A 24,021-nucleotide genomic window follows, 5' to 3' on the forward strand; every position below is an offset into this window, starting at 1 on the left:
GAAGTCAATGAATGTTTTGTTTTCCTACGAAATCCACTGTGGTCATATTTATATACCATAATTCCAATTTTAAAAACCATATGTATGTTTACATTTAAATACAAGGTAAAGAGGCTAAACACCACAGGCTCACAACACATGGATGGGGAATAGTGCACTGAAGGTGAGGCCTAGTTTCCTTTGTGCTGCCGAGTATGATTCTCATCTGACTTATAAGCAAAAAGGCACTAGCAAGTTAATTTAAAATCAATTATTTTAAATGTAATTTAGCAAGACAGAGTATCAAATTTCTGAGGTACAAATCAATATGCTACCTTGGAAAGTCACTTTCTCTTGCCAAGCCTTTCTGTGACCATGAGACATCTTTTCACACTTGTTCAAAATGAATTGCTTCACTACTTAATTACTGCCACTTGGCAAATAGGCCTTTTGTCTGTAATTCAATTATTGTGGGAGGTTTAGAGTTTGAGTATTGAGAAGTGAAGCATTTACTTAACTATATACAGAAATAAAAAAGATTCAACCTATCACAGTCATTATAAGAGTCACTGAGGCAGTGCATGCATGCCAGGCTGCCTTTATCTTTTCTTTAAGTTGCACCAAAACATCTGCTTTAGTTCTTTAATTTGTACCATTTCTTCAAATAAAGAATTTTGGTATAAAAAAAAAAAGGTGAACTCTATGGTCTATGTCTATGCCATGGCTGCCCTAGGCTATTAGCCAGTGTTCTGGCCTATCGTGGCAAAGGACATAAACTGTTCTGCCTCATTTCCTTAACTCAAGTGATTACCATACTTTGATTAGAGACCAGAGTCGAATTGCTGCAGAGAGGCCCCTCCCACAAAGCTCCTGAGAGTGTCTTTTCACCTAGGACAGAGAGTTTTGGTTTGTGGGTGTGTCTTCCACTCTCTGTGGAAGCATGGCTGCCATACAGACTGCATTCACTGTGTGATGAATACGTGATCTGTCCTCAAAATAACCAAGCTCGAGAACAAATGTCAGAGACAGTTGAAGAAAACGGTGAATCATGTATAACCTTAAGAATGTGCAAAGGAAGGAAAGAAATATCTCTTAAGGAAGAAAGGTTTGCACTTCAAAGCTTTCTTTCCCTCAGTCTTGTTTCCAATGCCTCACGAATGTACTCTAAATCTCTGACTTAAAAAGGAGGAATGAAATTAGCTTGCGTGTAGTACTCTGACGGACCTCCTTGTCCCTCTGCATTTCCTTACACTGCATGGCTATGAAGAATGTAGTGTGTGCTGTCATTTTACACTGTGTTTGCAATGCTAGCATGATCTGCAGCTGCTGTGAACACTGCCTCCTCCAAGGACCTGGACTGACTTATGACCTGCAGGTATAAAATTCAGAGACTGTGACTGTGTCACAAAAAAGTCAAACTGACCCTTAGATAAGCAACCTCATAAAAGTATACACAAGATCATTTAAATTAGTAAAAAAGTAAGTGTGGAAATTTCCAGAATTTAAACAAAACTACAACGCATCTACCTTATTGTTCATGTATATGGAATGTGCCCTCTGTGTCCAAGTGGTGGAAACTTTCAGTCACCTAACTGGTTCTGTGTAACTTAGTGATGCACACCATGCTAACCCAGCACTCCTCAGTGAGGACACTTTTGGCTTTCTGGATGGGACAGGTACTTCATTGGCAAGACCTTTCACTCCTTAGCCCATGCCCACATTCTTCAAGTTCCTTCTCCAATCTCAGGATGAAGCAACCTACATTCACCCCACCAGTGTGACAAGGTCTCACCAATTTCAAAGCACTTCCTGGAGGGTAGTAGGGCCTAGCTGGGAATCACTGCACCATCTATAAATGAAAACTAATTTTAAGAGCAATCTCAGTAGGGCTTTTATCTTGGTGACAACATTTCAACTTCCATTTCCCAGTTATTTCCAAGAATACAAAGTCCATTTACTATTTCCTACAATATCCTTGACTGGCTTACTTTTTTTTTTTTAACAATATATGACTTCTTATAAACCTCAAGTTATAAAAATGTCTCTAATATTTCTACTTGTGTTTATTTTTGAACTATCAAAATAGGTTTGCCCTTCATGAAGTGGATATGCATTGTCATCATTTGCCCTTCATGAAGTGGCTATACAGTGTCATCATTACCACCATCTCAAGGGCTTACACTACTTAGATGCCATGTTACTCAGAGCTGCAGGAAATAAAGAACTCTTCTCTCTGCTAGGTCACATAAAGATGCACACTCCAGGATCTACTGGGAAAGGATGGTGTCACAAGTCTGGGTTGACTAATAAACAGAACAATGAAAAGCTCATGAGTCATCTTTCAAATATGAACTGCCACTCTTACATTTGCAAAAGAGCAATGAAATTCCAAACTATGATTATTTAGAATTGTAAATCTCCATTTTAAATTATAATAATTTTACAATGACTTAGCATGAAAGCCGAAATGTTAGTGCTTCCCTTACTTATCCACATGCAGCAAGCCTGAAGGACCTGTCAGTAACTAAATGGCCCTTTAAGAAACTAGCGTTACAAGACCTAACTCAACCGAAGTACAGATTGTCTCCTCTAAATATTACATAAATAGTGGTTTCTGGTTCAACGCTGGCCCTCTCTCTGCCCTTTCCTCCAACAGTGTAATTATACTGTCAGGTACAGCAAGCCCCACTGCCTTCACAATATGGCTCTCTCACCAATCAGCATGCTCATTTTACATGGAAACCACTCTGCTTTTACACGACTATGAGAAGACCACTTGTGCTCCTTGGCCTCTCTACAAATACTGGATTCCTACAACCCTACTTAGATTTGGAAACACTTCGTCTTGGGAAGAACCAAAGATGGTATGTTTGTCTGTCTCTGCTCCACTTAAAATAGGCCGCTCAGATGTGTTGATAAAGCCTACTTTTATTTTACTGTGTATGTATGGTGCCTTTTACAGTCCAGACTTTTCTAAGCATCAAAAGTTTTACGTGGTCAAACATGTAGTTTCCCCCTGTCATCCAAAACCAGGGATTCCTTGTCCACGTCTCACTATCTTCCAGGTACAGTGGTTCACCAGGAAACAACTAAAAAAAGTAGAAATTTCCTACTATAGTTATTTATTGCTACCAGGATTTCTGCTTTAAAAATCCAGTTTTGATTCTTTTTAGGTTGTCATAGGCTGAGTTGTCCCAATGAGACAAGTGTCACATAATAAAATAAATTAATGTTCAGTTAAAAATCAGGTTTGGAGGAAGAGTAATTTCGAATTCCACATGGAGACATTTTTAGACCAGTAGATCTCAACCTGTGGGTCATAACTCCTTTGGCAAACTTTTATCTCCAAAAATATTTACATTTTAATTCATAACAATAGCAAAATTACAGGCATAAAGTAGCAGCAAAAATAATTACATAGTTGGGGTCACCACAACATGAGGAACTGTATTAAACATGAGGACTAGCATTACAGAGGTTGAGAACCACTCCCTTAGACAGAGACTTCAAGATGGGAGAGAGAGGGTTTCCTAGAAACCCTACAGTACAATTCAGAGGAAAGTGTCTGGGTTGTTCTAGTATCTTCATTTTTATTTGCTTGTTTTACTTTTCTATTAAAAACAAACAAACAAACAAACAAAACCAATGCTAAAGCAAGTGATCACATGATATAAGAGACCTGTTGCCCCTAAGATTTCACTTCTACTGGCCATATACTGTGCCCTTTTTAAAGAGGCTGTATTTTGATCATCAGAAGATGCCTGCTGCTTTTGTTATATCTGGGGTATATTAGGTATTTAATTAACATCCATTAAATAAATGTTTCTGCAATTGGGAATCTATTGTACTTACTATACTCAGGACAATATAACCCAGAGAAAGCTAAGAAAAGATGGTGACAAAGCCCCCTCAAAATCTAAGAGACTGAATCTTGAACAATTTACTACTTATATACATTGCATACTGAAAATTCTACATTGTTGTGCCACCTTACAAAGGAAGACATGAGCTGTTTGAAGCATAACTGAAATCTATATTATCTATATTGGAAACCTTGCAATTTACAAACTCATACTCAACAAGAAATCTGATACTACCGATACCCTTTTGAAAGCAGTATATAAGTGTTTAGAATGAATATATGTCAAGGCTCAGAGAGAGGAAGAGGAGGGCAGAAAGATTCTAGAGTTGGAGGCAAACTCCAAGGAAACAGTGTCCTCCAGATGCACAGGATACATATAACACTTCACAGAGACTATGACAACACACACAGAGGCTGCACAGGTTACCAACGAGACGAAACCCCAGCGCTGAGAAAGATAAGTGGACACAAAGCCCCACTGCTTACAGAGAAGCTATCGCCAATTGATACCTCCAGGAAAAGGAAAATTAGTTTTCTCTGATAGGGTGTCACAGGTATGTCAACCACACTGCAGGGCAGACCCCACGTCCAGGAATACAAAATGAGCTCCTTTGTGCATGTTTTGTTTCGACTCATGTTTTTGAGGGAAAAGAACATGGCCTTAGGTAAATAAGGAGGTAGAGAGAACCTGGGAGAGTTTGGAATAAAGGAAAGAATCCGATCAAAATATAGTGTATGAAAAAATTAATCAGAAAATAAAATTCAAGTTCTTAAATATGTCTCGAAAGAAACTCCAGATTACTTGTCAACTCCGTATGCCGATATCCAGGTATTTCATGTTATTGGGCTAAAATTTAACAGCACAGACACTCCCGCGTTTCTTTTATCCATAAACTTGTATGCACAGTTCCCAGGTTCCTTGCTCACTGTGTTACTCTGGGGGAACAACCTAATCTTTCTGTACCCTCTCACGCTATATACAGAAATAGGAAATGGTAGTCTCTATAAATCTTCACACCTAGTCATGTTCCTACTTAGAACTCTGGCTTCCACAGAAGTGCTTATGAAGATCTGGTGTTATTATCATTGCAATTAATCACAGAACATAAACATTCAAATCAACTTAAAATAAGTTACAATTAGCAAGTCCTAGCTACAGGCTCATTAACATGCACAGCTCATGCATTCAGTACTGCTGATCTGCTACAGCTAGGTGTGCTAACCTTAGCTCTGCTGCTTGTTTGCCTGATGCAGGTTCTTTACTCTTTCTCATAGCCTGGAGCTCACCATGTAGCCCAGGCTGGGATCAAACGCATGACAACACTGCCTGAGCCTCTAGTGCTTTAGTGTATCAGTGAATGCTGCAAAAAGCGAATACTTCTGTATCTCAAAATCTGTAAGAAAGAAATGATAGAAGAGAAGGAGCTAAATAGAAATAATGGGAGACTAATTGGAAACTACTTGGCGAAGGTGGCACATGCTTGCAATCCAGGTACTCAGGAGCCTGAGCAGGACTCTCATAACAGACTAGCCCAGGCTACAAATAAGATGCTATCTCAAAAGCAAATAAAACAAACAACAACAACAAAACAACGCCAAACTACCAGCTGCAGCTTATAGTAACAAAGTCTTGTATAATACTATATTTCTCAAAAGAATTAAAATAGTCAAGGGAGAAAACTGACAGACCATGTGACACATATGTGTATATATATATATATATTTTATGTGTGTGTACATGCTTAAAGATAAAGAGACCAAAACCCTCAAAAGAATAATAAATATACTGCATACAAAATTCTTTATATAATAAGATTATGAGTGGATTTATTTTAACTTTTTTTGGTAATTTTACTATTTTCTAGTGTTTCCTTAGCTTATAATAAAACAAAACAGAACAAAACAACTATCTGGGTATAAGCTTCTATAAGGCATAAACTCTAAATTACAAAGTTAAATGAAGATATGTGTTAAACTTGTGCGTACTATTATTATTGTGACTGTTAATGACAATTTGGAAAATAAGAAGGAAATATTCCAGAAGATCAGGCTAGTGGCGATTAACACGTAAGAACTTGAAGCTGAGTATGCTCGCACACTCCTGTAATTCCAGCACTGATGAGAGACCGAGGCAAAAGGGTCCAGAGCTGGACTACATAACTGAAGAAGGAAGAACAAGAACTTCAGAACCGTATGGAATATAAGCTACATCTGCCCAAAGCAGAAGGCTCGTCACCCGAGAAAAACCAAGGGTGTTTGTCTAATTGATGGCCATCATACCCGCCCGGTTTTCTCCACTTTCTATGATTTCATAAGTATTACAAAATGTTCAAATGGCTCCAAAAGCAGGCTCCAGTACTAACCAAGCATGCTGTGATAGCACTTTTACTAACAGAAGAATTTTAAGGTTTACACAAATCTTTGTTTTCATCAGCAACCAAGATTCTGAGGAAACAATTTGTTTGAATTGTACTATCTAGTTCAGAATGCCACAAGCTAAATCTAGGACACAATAACAAGGTGCCATCTAGTGGACGTTTTGTGAAGTTTCTCTTCACATGTATACTAAAATGACATAATCTTGTATAAACGTGAGGAACTGTCCACCCCTTACAGCCCCTCCTCAGCAATTACTGATCTTAGCTAGACTAACTCATTAAATCATTTAATATCACACACTCACACATACACACACACACACACACACATCACTATTTGGCAATATTAATATTACATTTGAAGTTAAACCTATACCACCATCACACAGGACAAGAACAGGCCAATGAAAATTTAAGATGTCCAGAAGACAAATAAAGATGCAGATATAGTCTGAAGGGAGAGCCAGCTTAACAAGCATGTTCTTATTTACTTGTGCTAATGATACAAGATTATTATATCAAGAAGTATAATTACATTAGGAAGGTAATTATTGTTATTCTATGCCATAGCAGAACATATTCACTTATGCTAACCAAGCTCCATCTGATAGTTAGAAACCAGCAGGACTTCCAAGAAGGACTTGCACAAAAGCAGGAAAGGAGGTCATGTCTCTGTCAGCACAGCTGCTGAGGCCTTCTTATACCAGCAGGCACGGCAGCAACAAGAGTCATAACCAGTTAAAACGAAGCTGATGCCACATGGAACACAGTATAAATACACATGGCTGAACGAAGGCTGAAAAGGGGGACCAAATAGTCATTTCAGTTATTCTTCCATAATCAAATAAACGTTCACATTTATATTTAATCAAGCAAAATCAGTATCTACTTGAACTATCACAGTTGCAGACCATTCTTGGGCTCAGATTACATCAAAAGAGGTTTGCAGCGTGTGCTGCTTACTTTGTCAACTTAACACAACCAGACATGGCTGGGAAGAGGGACTCTCAAGTGAGGACTGTGCCCATCAGGATGGCCTGTAGGAAAGTCGCAGGGGCATTTTCTTTACTAATGGTTGATGTAGGAAGGCCCAGCTCTCTATGAGTGGTGCTGCCCCCCAACAACTGGTCCTGAGTGCGACAACCAGGCTGCGTGAGCCATGGGGAACAAGCCAGTGAGCAATGTTCCTCCAGAGTCTCTTCTTCCGTTTCTGCCTTGAGTTTCTAGCCTGACTTGCCTCCATGATGCACTGTGACTGGGACATGCAAGCCAAATAAACCCTTTCCTTCCCGAGTTGCTTTTGATCGTGGTGTTTTGTCACAGCAACAGAAATCAAACTAGGATGGGATGGGTAGTAGTTTTGTTACATGTTTTTAAAGATAGTGCATGCATAGCATGTGTGTGTGTATACATATATATGTGTGTATATACATATATACACACACATCACGTATGTATTAAGCTTTTCTTTTAGATTTCTTTAGAATTTCACATTGTAATATAAAAATTAATAATTTACTTGAAAGACACTCTACTCTGAAACGTTTTATGGATCCTGTCACAGCTCATTTCTGTGAGGACTTCTGCATTTGTTACTACTGATCCTAGTGTTACAGTTTGCAGAATAATTTCAGCTTAAGGAGTTATTCTTTTAAAAGTGGAACCATTCATCTCATCAGAGGCGGCACTGCAAATCCGATTCTTGGGTACCATCCAACTTACAAAGGGAGAAAACAAGATCCACAGATATCAAAGGTTAACTCAAGTGCACTGAGCTAATTATCGTCAGAGCCAGGGTCTCTTGATCGCTCGATTAGATCTCTTTCCCTAAACCACACTGACTCCTTCTTTTTCAGACAGAAATGAGATGTCTTCATTAATATCGCCTTAAGGAAAGAGAAACCTCCTTAATCGTCTACGCTTTGATTCTATGAGGTCCATATGGGAACTGCTACTTAGGTTGGTCTGAAAGGCAAACGAGGGAGTTAAACTGAGTCCATCTTCCACCATGACATCAGTGGGAATGGGATGAGGCGACTTCTCAGAACAAACCCATCAGTTTGGGAATCTGTGTTGTTCACCAAATGGGTACAAGGAGACATTTGTTTTCCACCAACTTTGTCCTCTGCGTTTGCTGCGACTGTGGGGGCAGAGCCACCTCAGAGTGGGCGCTCAGGAAGCAGGGGCCCACATAGAGCACGCATGGCCTGGCACTCAGTATTTGAGAAGAGAGTCCTAATTTTCCTCACAGGTGGCATCTTTTCTCTCCCACCATCTCCCAGAGTAGGTGGAGATAGACCACACATTCTTTCTTCTTGGACTGGTTCCTGTCACCATGTGTCTTCCTATCTCTCAGCCTTTGGGACAGCTGACACTTGTAGCTGACTTTCACATTATGGTTACGGTTCTCATCGCTGTAATTTTGCACTGTTTGTCTTGCTATTCACAGAACCAGATTCTGACACAGTAAATGTACATATGAAGTGAAAGCTATTTGCTATTTCGGATGCAAATACTAACTGAAGATAGACGAATGCCTTGGCTATTTCACTTATCTCTAACTTATGGTTCACCTCATCCAGTCCTAGAGGCAGCAGCCCCGCCAATCTAAATAATCCTAAGGCTGGAATTTGGAAGAACTCTCTACACTAGATTTCAGCTCAGGCTGAACACAATTCGCCTGCATTGGCTTTGAAAGAAGACTGAGGACCATAGTGATAAGACAAATCTCAAAGGGGTCCTTTGTAGGTTACATGCGAACTGCTTTTGAGACTGAGTCTGTAGACATCTTACTTTGGCTCCACCTCTATACAAACTGCTCGGGGAGCCTAAGAAAAGCAGCTTTGAAATGTGCAAGTACACAGATTTTGTACTGCTGCCACGGGCCTGCAGCCGCTGCCAAAGGAACGGGTGAGTCAAAGCAGCTCACACACCGCACTTCTCCATGTCTTCCCTGTACTTGGCAGCAACACACTGGGATCAGTCATCTCGCTGATCATGCAGACTCCAGAGTCATTGCTAGAGCAAAGGTTTCCTGTCCAAGAACTTTCAACTGATATAAAAGTTAACATTTCAGGGCAAAGAGGGTCTTTTTATGCAATTATGATATACTTGGAATCTGTGACAAATTAACAGGCCACTGATACAGTGAGTTCCACACTGCTGGACTAACACCAGGACACCCAGAGCCATCTTTCCAGGTCAAAGGTGGTACTGGCACTTACTCAAAGAATAAAGGCACACCAACGCTCAAAGCTCCTAGCACCAGTTGTGCAGCCAGAGAGCAGCAGTGTATTCACACGTGATGACTCTTTCCAGGTGCTTGTGACATTTACTTCTAATTTCAAGGAAATTAAGATAAGGTACCAGTAAGCTCTACTTTTCTCATGTAAAACAGATGTAGTATTAATGATTTTGGGTCTAATTATATCAGACACAAGTATAACTATTTTTCTCTCTAAAACTTTATATTCTGTGATTGTACCACTGTGGTTATCACTGAAATCATACACATGCAACATTAAACAGACTCAGCAGGATGTATTTATATATCTATTATCTATATAGATACACACACACACATAACAATAGCAATTAAAACAAAGAGGTCGTGAATCTGTGGGTATGGGAGGCAGAAGATAGATGGAAGGAGGGAAAAAAGGAAAAAGAAAATGATTTAATCATATTTTAATTTTGAAATATACATTTAATTTAAAAACTGTGAGACTGCATTTCTCTATTAATATTATCTAATAGACTCACACGGACTGTTTCTACTTAATTTTAACTATACTATGGCTTGACTCTGACCCCAAACTCCATATGTTAGAGGCTTATCCACAGTTCAAGGTTCAGAACTTTTTAAAATAAATTTTTCTGGGGAACTATGTTCTTACTGACTAGATTGAAGCCATTACTGTAGGAGTGAACTCATTACCTTCACAGAGGATTAACGCAATTGATTTTGACAGTCTTTGTTCCTCTCCAGTGCACCTGGTCTTTTCACTCTTCCGCCTCAGCTTTCCTTAAGGGGCTGGCCACTGGGAGTTTGACCATGCTCCAGGGAGTATGGACAACACAAACCGAATACTGTTCCCTTCTCCTCCTCCCCCTCCTCCTCCCTGCTCCTCCTCTTCCTCCCCCTCCTCCTCCCTTCTTCCTCCTTTTTCATTCTTCTTCCTTATTGGGGCAGGGGGAGGTCTTAAGGGTGGAGAACAGACCTGGAAAAACTGGGAAGTGTTATTGGGGTTCATGACATGAAATTCCCAAATAATCAATAAAACTACACACACACATAAGAAAGAAAGAAAGAAAGAAAGAAAGAAAGAAAGAAAGAAAGAAAGAAAGAAAGAAAGAAAGAAAGAAAGAAAGAAGGAAGGAAGCTGGGGCCTTTTTTGGACACTAGCATCTTCGCCTGAATTTCACAGGCTTCAGGATCAAGAGAAAAAAAATCATCTTATACATTTCCCAGACTGTGGCATTCTGTTGGGGGGAGGGGGAAAAGCACAAAAACCCTAAACATCCAATTCTTCCCTCAAAATGATTACATAACTAAGACTCAGAATAAACTGTGCAGAATACCTAGCCTGCGTTCCTCACGGAAATAAATTCAGGTCAAAATTAAGACATCTGCTCAAACTGCAGAACAAGCCAAGCCTAAGGGTGCTGCGCTGAGTACAAAGTCATCCAGAGAATTTCTTTCCGTCCACCACTGAGAAAACCATAAAGTTACATTTTAAGGCAACTTAAGTTTACTATTGTTTAAAAAGTAAATCATTGACATCTCTCCAGAGGAGTACAAAATCTTCCTTGGTTAAAATCAGTGTTCAAATGTCAAAGTGTGAGCCGGGCGTGGTGGCACACGCCTTTAATCCCAGCACTCAGGAGGCAGAGGCAGGCGGATTTCTGAGTTCAAGGCCAGCCTGGTCTACAGAGTGAGTTCCAGGACAGCCAGGGCTACACAGAGAAACCCTGTCTCAAAAAACCAAAAAAAAAAAAAAAAAAAAAAAAAAAAAAACTCAAAGTGTTTGAACACTAAAGTAAATCTGTATTAGGGCTTGGCCACAAGCTGCTTGTTCCTTCCCCAGAGTCTGGGGAGCTAAAGGCTTGGTCCCAGCTAGTAGTTACAGTCTTTGGAATGTGGCTGGATTCTGAGGGCTCTGGCTCAGCCAACAGATTAAACTCTTGATGGATTCCAAAAATGTGTTAATTCACTCAAGATGATATTTTCTAGTGGATATTTGCCTACAAAATTTGTGAAGTCATCATTTTTAATAGCTGAGTAGTATTCCTCAGTATAGTATTTACTATTGCGTAAATGTACCACATTTTCTGTATAATTCTTCTGTTGGTACACATCTGGTTTGTTTCCAGCTTCTAGCAATTATAAATGATGACATAGTGGAGCACATGTCCTTGTTATATGTTGGATCTTCTTTGGTGTATATGTTCAGCAGTGGTATAGCTGGGTCTTTAGGTAGGCCTTTTTCCAGTTTTCTGAAGAATCACCAGATTGATTTCCAGAGTGGTTGTGCCAGCTTCCAATCCCACCAGCAATGGAGGACTTTTTGATCTTAGCCATTCTGATTGATATAAGGTAGAATCTTAGGGTCGTTTTGATTTGCATTTCCCTGATGGCTCAGCATATTGAACATTTCTTTAGGTGTTTCTCGGCCATCCAAGATATCTCAGTTGAGAAGTTTCTGTTTAGCTCTGTATCCAAAAGGACATACATGGAAAGGTAGGGGAAAAAATGGAGCAGAGACTGCAGAAAAGGCTATCCCATATGCAGATATCAAATCCAAATACTATTGCTGATGCCAAGAACTGCTTACAAACGGGAGCCCAGTTGGGTTGTCCTCTGAGAGGCTCTGCCAGCACTTAACCTATACAGATGCAGACACAGTCAACCATTGTGCTGAGCTTGGGCACCCAGTGGAAGAGATAGGGAAGGCCTGAAGGAGTTGAAGAGGATTGCAACCACATAAGAACAACAATATTAGAACTTATAGGGACTAAACCACCAACCAAAAAAGAATACATGCCTGAGTATACATGGCTCCAGCTACATATGTAGCAGAGGACTGCCTTATCTGCCATCAATGGGAGGGGAGGCACTTGGTCCTTTGAGGCTTGTTGCCCCAGTGAAGGGGGATGCTAGAACGATGAGGCAGAAGTGGGTGAGTGAGTGAGTGAGTGAGTGGGGGAGCACCCTCTGAGAGGCAAAGGGGAGGGTGAATGGGAGGTGGGCTTGTGGAGGGGAGACCAGGAAGGACGAAAAATTTGAAATGTAAATAAATAAAATAATCAGTAAAAGAAAGCTGCTGTGACTGGGGTATCAGATCTACCTGAAGGAAGTATGTGAATGGGCATTTTCTAAAGAGATAGACCTGTCCTGCTTCTCTGGCCTCTTTGCTGTCTGGATGACTTAGGGTAAGCAGATCTGCTGCCTCTTTTCTCCGTCACAGAATACTTGGATTTGACTCAGGCCCAAAGCAATTAGAACAAGAGCATATAGCCATAAATGGATTTTTCAAAAGTGAACTATATATCTGAAACTCTGGTCCAAAATAAATCTTTCTTCCTTTTAAGTATTTTCTTCTCAGGAATCTGCCACAATGTATGGACTGTCAACATGTAGTACACACCCATTGCTATGTAAGGCATTCTTGATTTTTTTTTTTTAAGTATCACTATGTGATACTTTTGTGATACTTTTTTTGAATAAAATTTATTATTCTCCAAGAAATTAAATTAACTTGATACCCTGTACTTTGGTGAACTGTAACACACAGCAAATATACTTCTAATTCTCGTTCATTTCATAGAAAGGGTGATTCCTAGCTTCAATCACTGAAAGATACATTACACTTCAACATCATCCTGAGGAGCTCCCATAGTACAACGAGATTTCAGAAGCACGCACTGTGAATGAAGGGTCCAAATACCTCAAAATGCTTCCCACTCCGGTTATTTCCCTGGAACAGCACGTTTGACTTACGTTTGAAACCTGGTGTCATGTCCTAGATCCCCCAGTTCACAGCACATATCAAGAATTTTTCTGTGAAGAGATCTAATCCCACCAATATTTATACAGACAGTCATTTAAACATAAGAACATTGTTTCCCAGATAATCCGCGCTGACTCATATGTGAATGTGTAAGACCTTATTTAATACACAGAAAGCTCAGGTGAGGAAGTTGTTAAGGTCTCACAGAGTTGAACCCAAGGACTCTGTCCTAGCAGTCAGTTCCACAGCGTAACCAGAAAAACACTCCTCTGCAAATGTGTCTACACACTTAGTAGAACCATTCCATATTCTAATAAGGCCTTTTAGTACTAGTCACGGTGTTTATAACTTCCCCTAACACATTCATCTTTCTGTGCTATTAGAAACAAAGAATCACAAAGGCTTTGAAAATAGAAGATTTCCAGGAGGCGGAAGGAGGGAGAGATAAAAATTGAATCTTAAAATTAACTTACATTTCTAAATATATTATTTATTACTTCAGTGCACCACTCCATTGTGAATATTTAGTTACTCTGGAGACTTAATATTCTTTCCCTACCTAAATATTTACAACACTGGTTTCTCAAAGAGACCATCAGTTTGCAGCTCTATATGAATCTAATAAAATGTGTGAATAGTTTTATATTGCTGCACTCAATTTTACAATTCCTACAAGTCTTCTGGGACATCATTCTCAGTGTGCTTCTGGCTCTGTCCATTTCATTCTTTGATTTTCTTTGGTTTAAAAAAAAAGTACTCACTGCTTTTCACTAAATAACATACACAGATTCTTTTTCTCATCTTAGTTATGATATTGATGTTTGCTTTCACGAGTCAACCTTGGAGATGAAGATTTGATTTTTCCTTTGGGGATCAAAATTCAGAATAAATGCTGATCTCTGCTACCTGGCTCTCTTATTAACAGTCTCAACAGTGAGCTCAAATCTCTGCAAAGATCAACATCAGAATGCACTACATGTGATCAAGCCTTGCAGTTAGAGGCACACACACTTATTAGAGCTGCCACAACTGAATGTGAATGCTTATTTTGATTTCTTGACACTACCTCCAAATCAAATAACTTTTGTTGGTTAACTGCAGGATGCCCAGCTGAGTCAATGAGCATATTTCAGACAGCTGCATCTTGTTTATCAACCTAAAGCCGCTTTTGTTGAAATGCAGGTTGTACAAAGAAAAATAAAAATAAAAGGGACAAAAGTCGGGGGTGGGGGGAACTGTTCAACAAAATGACATCTATTTAACGTATCTAAGGATTAAACAGCAATGTGAAACATACAAATATTCCTCAACCTCTCCTTTAATGGAAATTGAGTTTAGAAATAAGTAACATAAAAAGTGAACAACAAAAATTTAAAAGGAAGAAAGGGGAGAAAAAAAACCTCTCCATCCCTATTTCAAAACAAAAGCAAATAAAGCAACAGTGCCCTACCAGGATGCCTTATTCAGGGATAGTGAGGTAGAGAAGGTGGCGTGAAGGCGGTGTACTGCTAGGGTCAGCAGTGGGTATTATTCACTGTCTATCAGTACCTAATCTTTACTTCCCAAACACCTTACAGTATATGTTGTTTTAAATTGCAAACTAGTATAAACAAGATTATCAAATCCACTCTAAAGTAAGTTTCAATTTATTCTCATTAATTCACTCAAACATATACAGGTGAGGGAGACAGGATGTACAAAAGCCCGAGAACCTCAGTTTTAATCCCCAGCCACCACAAAAACAAAAGCAACAACATTGCTTCACATGCCTAGAACCCCAACATTGTGGTGGTAATGGAGACAGGAGCTTGCTGGCCACCCCCAAACTGGGCCCCAAAATCTAAAGTTTATCTGACTTAAACTCCCAGGGCACTGGCTTCCCTGGGTCCAGTGTGTTTCATAGAAGCTGATGGATCACTAAGTGATAAACACATACCGAGTTTACTGAGCAGCACATGGTCCAGAGGCCACACTGCCACCTACCTTATTATAGCAAACATATCTATCTATAGGAACCGCTTAAGGGTTAAACAACAGCATATAACAATAAATGGATTTTTTCAAAAGCAGCCAGACTTTCTCTAAGCTCAAAACAGTCTTTAACCTAAGGGCAAAGATGCCACCATTCAAAGGAGCCACAGTGCTTGGCAGACACAGAGAAAGGAAGTTAAGTGTCAGCTGGCTGAGTATGAAAGAAACAGACATAATCAGAGAGTTAGGAGGAAGTGGGTTGGCAGACATGCAGAAGAAAACCCTCTTAAAAATATGCCAGTATCCAGGCAAGCATCCTTGAGGACACTAGTCCCCAGAACAATGATCAATCTTTGTTTTCTGTTTTTCATTATTTATTTTTTATTCAATAAAACCTAGGCAGCCTTTTAGAAATATGTATTTTACAGGTACCGGAATAAATGGTAAACATATTGGGAAATTACTTCAGGAAAATTCACTGCTTTCTTACTAACATGTTAACTCTTGGACAAAATGAATATTGTCCCAACAAGAACTACATTTTATGAGACTATTGGGAACTACTTTACCAAATGCTTTTTAATAATACAGATAAATCTACTTTTGGAATAATTACTCGGATAATTACATGCAGATCAAATTTGAGATTTTAAATTCATTTCTAGGTTTTCTATAAAACAAGAGTATTTCTATAAATAAAAATAAAATCAAATATATAACTGTAATTTTATTCTGAATTTTACACTTCTAGCTTCCTTCAGAAATTTTTCTATCAAAAACTTTATATATTTATTAATATCTCCACTTATTTATGGAAGCTGAAACTTGTTAGTAGTACTAGTTTATTATTAATATTTGCTGCTTGTTAGAAATACTAGCTTATTATTAATATTTGCTGCAGTTGAAATAAGGGACTATGTCTCTCAGAGGACATTAAATTAAGAATGCTAAACTACATCTATAGGTTTGGCAAAGCACTCTGAAGCCAAACCAAATTAATAAAATGCTAAGTGAATTAAAAGTACAAAAGGAACTTAAACTGATAATTTGAAATATTAATGTGCGCACTTAATAGGTCAAGCATTTTACATTAATCAAAGAGACAATGTAAGAGCCGTTAACAAAAGCTTTCTCAGAACTATCAGTAAAGTTTTGCATTCATGTAATTTCTCCCATTTTTCTTTTACAAGCACAAAAGCTTGCTTTTCTCCTTATATTTCTAAGCAACAAAAACTAATCTGTTCTTCAGATATGATGGCTAACTTCATTTTTGGGAAACCGAACACTTGGAGTTTGGGTAAGTAAGCAGTTGGTAAGCTCGCCAGCCAGGTTCAGGTCTCAGGTGTTCTCGGTACATGAAGGCTACTGATGGGAAGCTATCAGCTATACTTTTAATGATATGTAATCTAGTATTTAAAAGAAACTAATATGATTTTTCAATTTCAAACTTGATTTAGTTCTACATGAATTTTATTAAAATTAAATCCTTTATTAAACATTTCATCCTTTTTCATCTTTTACATTAAAAATTCTCCCCTTGCCTAATTCTTCTCTTTAATGTAGACACTGTTAAACTCAAATGAGGATTTCAAAAAAACCAGATGAATAACATTAATGAGATCCGATTATTTTCTATCCCTGAAGGTCAAAAGGGACCCATTTGATCTGAGCTCTCCATTAAGACCCTCGGGAGAGATGCTTATGATATACAGAAAGATGTTCCCCTACCCTCTGCCACCTGATCTCCACATCGTGTGCTTTTGGTGCTTGGTTCAGAGAAGTTTATAATCAGAGCTTGTCTGAACTGGAAGAACCAATCGTCAATAGAGATGGGAAGACTGGGTGAGGGCAGCCCGAGAAGGACCAGCCTCTCTGTACCATTTAACAGGAGTCAGTAGGGAAGGACCAGAGCAGGAAGCCAGAATATCCTGCTTCCAGCAACAGACGCACAGACCCACTGACTCCAGGAGAGGGTAAAGGTAAATGAGTGGGGCGAGAAACGACCTGGGAGTTAGTGCTCGAGCACATAGAAAGGATAGGGTGAGTCACTGTTCAGAGCCACAGGAATGGGGGTGAGGAGTAGAGGCAAAAGGGCAGAACTCAGGCGTTAGCGCTGAAGAATGAAGGAGGAAAGTCAAAGGCATTTATCATACTCGCTCTACAAAGGGGAAAATGTATTCTTTCTCCAGAATAAACCAAACCTAAGCAAGGAAGACACAACGCAGAGTTCAATGTATACCCTGTTTGATGAGTATGAGACACAGACGTTGCTGTGGTGTAAATATGAACCTAAAGCTCAGTTAGGTCTACAGATTCAGACTGCAGGTATGAATCCAAATGGCAAGTCTTACTCATTTTAATTAGAAGATGCATACTTTTCTAGAGTAAAGTTCAAGAATACACTATTTGTGTTTTACTATAGCCATCTGAAACAGAACTCATATTCAATACTCATGATGCATGCCCTACCACATTTAGTAAAATAATTTAGTAAAATGAGTGCATACCATCTTTCCTTTCTATATACACTAAACAACCATTAACTAGACAACCCCAGTAGGTTAAACCCCAGTACCCTTCCCCAGGAATTTCAGAAATCAGATGCAGTTAAGATGTTCCTGACAAGACATAAAACACTGATATTGCCACGTAAAATTATAGACACTCAGTCTACTCATATCACAATATTAAGATGTGGATATTACAGTTAGGTTAAACTTTATAAAAATATAATTAGATGCCAGAAGAATTACTAAGAAAGTGAAAGTGGGTGAAGGACACAGATGGAAAGTCTGGCCAGGACACCTTGGACTTATACATTTCAGAGTGTAGAACTTTCTAGAGGCAAGCAGGACACAAGCTTATCAAATCTCACAGCTGGCAGGAAGCCTCTGTTGTAGCTCTCCATCTCTACTCAGATAGGGGAAGTATATATGTCTCTGTACTTTTCATTCATCATGTGTGAGCTCTATATCATCACTTTCTGGAGAAGAACACTTGTTTAGCAAGCATTCACAGCCACTTGAGGATATCTACACTTGGTAAAGACGATCTATGACTACTGCCAAACAGAGACGCAAGTTACTGCTACAACAGAACTAACTTAAAAATGAGGATTATCAAGCTTATTCTTAAGAGAGTATCCCAGAAAAAAAAATCATTTAAAGCTGCCCAAACAGAAATAAATACCCTTAAAGGACAAAAATATGGCAATAATCTAAACAGCGTCTAACAATTTAGGAGAACTTGAAGACAAAGAGGAAAGGGGCAACGGCATTGCTCATGCAAGTAGAAACTGTAACAAAGTCTATGAAACACATCATTTCATAGCATTTGAAGCTTGGCGCATCTTTGACCTAACAGTTCTGCACACATACCACAACAAAAAGTACTCCTAGAAAGGGAATCTACTAAACTTTTCAGAACTTTTCTTCTACAGTTTTTTTTCCTCCATGAAAACACACACATACAGACACACACACATGCACACACACAGAATGGTAGCAGCCTAAATGGGCATCATGGAATGGGGCATTTTTATACAACAAAAGGCTATAAACAACTCTAGTCATGAATTAGCAGTGTGACCAGAGATGACTCAGCCATGATGTTGGAAGAACAGATTATTGCAGGAGAAAATACAAACAAAACTTCATAGTGGGAGTAAAGGAGTATAAAAAAACACCCAAGAAAAGCATGGGAGTCCCACGTCCAACACTCACAGGGTGGAACCTGGCAGAGTACACAGTGATCAAAGACATCGGAGCCAGGATAGGTGCTCAGTCATCCATATTCATGCTATTCCGCATAGTTACATGTATGCATGCATATATACATACATACATATATATATATATATGATATTTATACATAATAGTGTTTGGTAAGAACTGTGGGGAAACCTTTATTTTTAGAAAGCTGTCAGAAATAACTTGGTATTTTAAAAAACAATTTAAAGGATATTTTTAAGTATCTGCAAGTAATATGTACTTAGAACTATATAAAAAAGCATCTCATTAAATCCATACAACGACTTGAGGTAAATATTTTCAATTGCAGCTTGTATACGAGGAAACTGGGATGCCATATTGTTAAGCGGGTGCCTAGTATATCAGAGTTAGCAGCACAAGAATTTAATATGTATCCAACTCTGTAAACCATGACATGTGTACTAGGTAGCACTGCTAAAATACAACAGCAAACACAATGTCCAGAATGGAAAGAAAACAGATGTGTTAGATAGATAAGAGTTCACTTTTGTATCCTGAACATTCTAAGAGTCTGTGCTAACTTTCATAACACTTTCATCATAACACTTTATTAACAATTGTCACAGCTTAGCCTAAATCCTAAGCTCTCAAAGTGGCAATAAGCACCATCTTGACCTAACTTCTTTCTCTAAATGAATAAAAAGTTCATATCTGCTAGGCCAAAATTTATCAAGCTCATTTGACTACTATCCCTGAGAGTATACCAGAGGTTCCTGAGGCAAGGGATCACAGTAGCCAAAGCCAGCTAGATTTCTATATAGCGTTAACCATACATCTCTTTAACATACAACAACATAACATTTATAAAATTATTTGTCAGCTTTAAAAATGCCTTCAATTGCATGTAAGGGCAACCTACAAGATTCCCCAAGAAGAAAGGACAAGCCTGTGTCTTTTGCACTGTACTCTAACTTTTTGTGGTCCCAAGGTATCACCAACTGTGCTCTAAACAGTAGTCACTATATAAATGCTGATCGACTTACTACAGTGGAACAATTCGCCTCTGGTATTTCTCAATATCCCAGGGAATCCTCCACATCTATAACATGCTGGAGATGATATCATCTGCTAGAGGCTTGGGGTCTTCCTGAGGGTGCCTGGGATAAGAAAAACAGAGAAAGAGCAGAGACAATCAGGAGAAACACAGAGAGAGGAAGCATGAAGATTACCAGAGGAGAGAATCAGAGCTGAAAGTTAGTCAGAGTGGCAGGGACTAAGCAGCCAAAGAAAATCAGAGACAGAGAAGTCTGCAACTGTAACTTGGGTTCTGGGTGGGAGTCCACATTTGTGGTACTACATACAAAGCAACAGTGCCCTAGTGGTGTTAAATTAGAAATACATTCAACTGTTCAGAAGTAACTTGAGGGCTCCCTGAACATTTACCTCCACCCACCAACATTCACCTTCACCAGTTGCTCACACAATCCTCAAACAAGGAAATATTGTTTTCCAAGTTTTGAATGTGAGGGCCAGTGAGTAATGTGAGCTGCCCAAAGTCACAAGCAAAGGAATAACTAGAGCACCAAATCTGACTCCAAAATCAAGTGTTTTCCTGATCTCCTGTGCTTTCCCTATTTAAAAGGCATATTATATTTATACAATTTTTTATTAAATAAAATTCAAATTCTACCTAATGTAAAGTAATTTTAAAGAATAAAGTATGTTACTAAGAATATTTTTAAATGTATCAAAAAGAAAAAACCAGAATAAAAGTACATCAGTATGGTAGTAAATTTAGAACAGGAACAAAATTAAGTGAAGTAACCAGATCAAACATAATTTTTTTTAAATGAGAATTCATTTGTTTTTACGTTTCGAAATTTCAAGGTCTTAATTAATGACCCAACATATTTCAGCTGACCAAATGGAAGAACAGCTACACTTCGGTGAATTCTCTGAGGCAAACAGTGCTAAAGTGCTAAAATGTCTCAAAATTGCACCTAACCATCTACACTGAGGTACCACTTCAAGCTATGCCATGTGCAAACGACCACACTCTTTTAATCATCAGTATTCCCTCCTGAGCAATATTTACATGCTTTTAAATAACCATACCCTTTGAGAAGCAGCCATTGCAATTGCCAGAAAAGCTCTATCAGAACAAGTGTGAAGCACATTATTGGATTTTACAAGACAATTTACAAAAAAATAAAAAAATAACTTCTATTCAGAAGTGTACCAATATTTTTTTCTATCCTGTTCAGCAATGTTTAAAACAGAAAATTTCAAACAGGGCAAAAGTATAGTACTTCTCTGCCCTCTAGTGACTGGCTAGGTTTTACTAATTCCATGCTGCTTTTTCTTTTTTTTTTTTTTTTTTTTTTTTTTTTTTTTTTTTTTTAATGGTTAAAACAGGAGACTTTAATGTTGGGAATTGGTTCTAATGTTTTGTTTTAATTCAGTTCCCCAAAGCCATGCTTCCACACACTGAGGTTCTCTGCTCAGATCTGGCTTCTATTGGTAATAAAAAAATAGCTATATAGCCAATGGCTGGGCAGAGAGACCGAGGGATGGAGGGCTTTTAGATTGTGTGGGCAAGGGACCAAGGAGAAAGGGAGAAGAGGAAGAGAACAGCCATTACCCAGAGGCAAAGGGATTTAAGAGATCATGCTGCTTTTTCTAATTCAGTTTTGATTTAGAAATACTTGAGAATATTTTCCGAACTCCCGGATAGCAGCTTTTCATCCTTTAAGAACTGAAAGAAGACTCTTGATTAACTGTTAATATACGGTTTGTGGAATAAACACAATACAGGAAAGAAGAGAAGAGGAAAAAACTCACTGAAAAGGCCCACAACCTACCTGGTACTACAGCCTACCTGGTTTTAAAAACAGGGAGGGCTTCTGATCTTTGTACTTTTATGTATTTTGTTTGGTAAGAGCAAAGAATCCCAGTCAGTCCCCATGTTAAAACATTTATGAACTTCATACCTATGAATTCTAAAATAGTTCAACTATTCTTTTGAAGCCCAGAGTATGAAGATAGGAGCTGCTCTATATGTCTCACATAGGTGAACATTTCTCTATTAATTGCAATAAGCAAAATTGCAGAAACACTTAAGGATGCCAAGTAAGAGAGTCACTAGAGAGTGATTTATCCTTGAATTCTGATAAAGGAACTTGAGTTCTATTACTGTGTCATGAGGAGCCAATGCATTTCAAGAATATCATTTCTGTTCTCTCTAAAATCAGTGTACCAGTTCTATGTCTACACATGTATGTTAAAAGTATGCATCACCGGTTCATGGAATGTAAATAGATATATTAACATGTAAGGATGATCTACAGGTATTGTGATGTGATTAGGAGCCCAGCAACCAAATTGGTAGAACCTGAATCCCTGCTCGGTTTCCAATCAACAGTGTAAACTGGGGCAGGTAAACTTTCTATGCCTCACTTCCTGCACCTACAACAATGGGAATAAGAAGAGTCTTAGTGGATGACTGGGATTTGGCTCCACTGTTGAAGTGCTCATCACAACTTAAATGGTTTGCAGATATTTGTTCACCTCTTAGCTTGTCACAGTGATGCACGCATGCTCTTCCAGCACTTAAGAAGCAGAGCCAGGAAGATCTCAAATTTAAGCATTTGCGAGGTTACATAGCAAGTCCTTCTCATATAAAACACCATGGTAACAAGAGCAACAACAATAATACAGGTAAGAAAGAGCATAACGTAACTTACTGAGTTCGTCTGCAATAACAAATACCAGTGTGATCAAAGGGTCAGTCCATTCCTCCAAGCTGACAGAGGTAACAGAAGGTAACACTGAGGCAGTGTGCTTCCACTCTAGGGTGAAGGCTGCCATCAAAGATGGTAAAAATGCCAGTTTTATGATGCCAAACATATCATAAAATTGCACGGGTATATAGAGAACATAGTCTTTAAAAGTCAAAGAGACTAGACTTAATTCCAGGTTTCTATCTTAAGTAGTGAAATAGCTCAAACAATAAACTTAAGTTTCCTGAACTTTTCAGTTCTTTACTATATTAAATAGGAAAAATGAATATCTATATTAAAAAGATCACTGTAGAAACTACAATGAAAGATTATAAGCATAAATATATAAAGAGATAGGTTTGGTAACAGATGACTTTAATTCTAGTATTCTGGAGACGTGGCCAGGCAGATCTCCCTGAGTTCAAGGCCAGCCTGGTCTACATAGGGCATTCCAGGTCATCCAGGACTACACAGGGAGACCTTGGTTCAAGGGCTCAAGTAATAGCAACAATTATAACTTAACAACTATAATATACATGTACACACATCTATATGTACACAGAGAACATAGCATATAACATGCAAAGAAAAATTGCAGTTTTCATCCTTACTGTTACTAACTGGAGTCTGGAATGCATCTTTTATATATCTTTTATAACACTGTCTGGAGATCAAAACAAGTGACTCCTTATTTGCCTCAGAGCCCAGAAACTGCATGTACAGGTGAAGAATTCTCAAAAGGATTTTTATTAAGAGTAGACTTTACATAAAGTATTAACAGTACTTGATGTCAAAGAAAAGCTGGAAGCTCATTATTCACCTCCTTGAGATGCCAATTATAACAATGTAAGTCCTGTGGGTGAAGTATTTAGGAAGTATGCTTACTGATGACATTTTAAAGAAAGTCACTTGAGTGCATGTGAGGAAATGATATTAGCACCTGGATAAGCCTTGATTTGAAACAGTCGACGGCAGCTTCCAAGAAAAAGATGTTGAAATTACCTTTATAGAAGATGTGTTCTGGTTTCCCTGAGAGTGAATGTCTAAGCACTTATAGATTACTTTATGAAGACTGTCACTCAACAACACTTCCTTCTCGAGTTGATGAAAACTTTACTCCAAACTTACTCATCCATAGATTGCTAACTTAAACAGCTGAGTGTTTCAGTTTCTCTCAGTAATCACCATTCCTAAGTTAAACTAACTGCCTTTCCTAGCCGGACACTGTCTCCTGCAGTAGATAACTTGGTTTTGCTCTCCTTTATAAACACATAGGCCTTGCCACTGTTCTGTGTATAGATAAAGTATCCGCTTTTACCAGTTTTCAAAGAT

General features: G+C 38.6%; 1 protein-coding gene across 12 annotated transcripts in view; it reads right to left on the reverse strand.

Annotated features, from left to right (window-relative positions):
• Positions 1–24,021, reverse strand: part of Bbx (BBX high mobility group box domain containing) — a 240,517-nt gene that overhangs the window by 109,366 nt on the left and 107,130 nt on the right. Inside the window, exon 4 of one of the 12 annotated variants that reach the window (XM_029470811.2) lies at positions 19,954–20,067. The exons of 10 other annotated variants lie outside the window; for them this stretch is intronic. Coding sequence is in view for 1 of the 2 variants with exons in the window: in XM_085832401.1 (XP_085688527.1) it covers positions 19,931–20,035 (105 nt within the window). In the remaining variant the exon portion in view is untranslated. Of the gene's footprint in view, positions 1–19,930; positions 20,068–24,021 lie in introns of all 12 variants that reach the window. One more of the 12 variants, XM_085832401.1, reaches the window with a different exon arrangement.

Source organism: Mus caroli, unplaced genomic scaffold (genome assembly GCF_978045245.1).
Source record: "Mus caroli unplaced genomic scaffold, Mus_caroli_1 scaffold_17, whole genome shotgun sequence".
Lineage (NCBI taxonomy): Eukaryota > Metazoa > Chordata > Mammalia > Rodentia > Muridae > Mus > Mus caroli.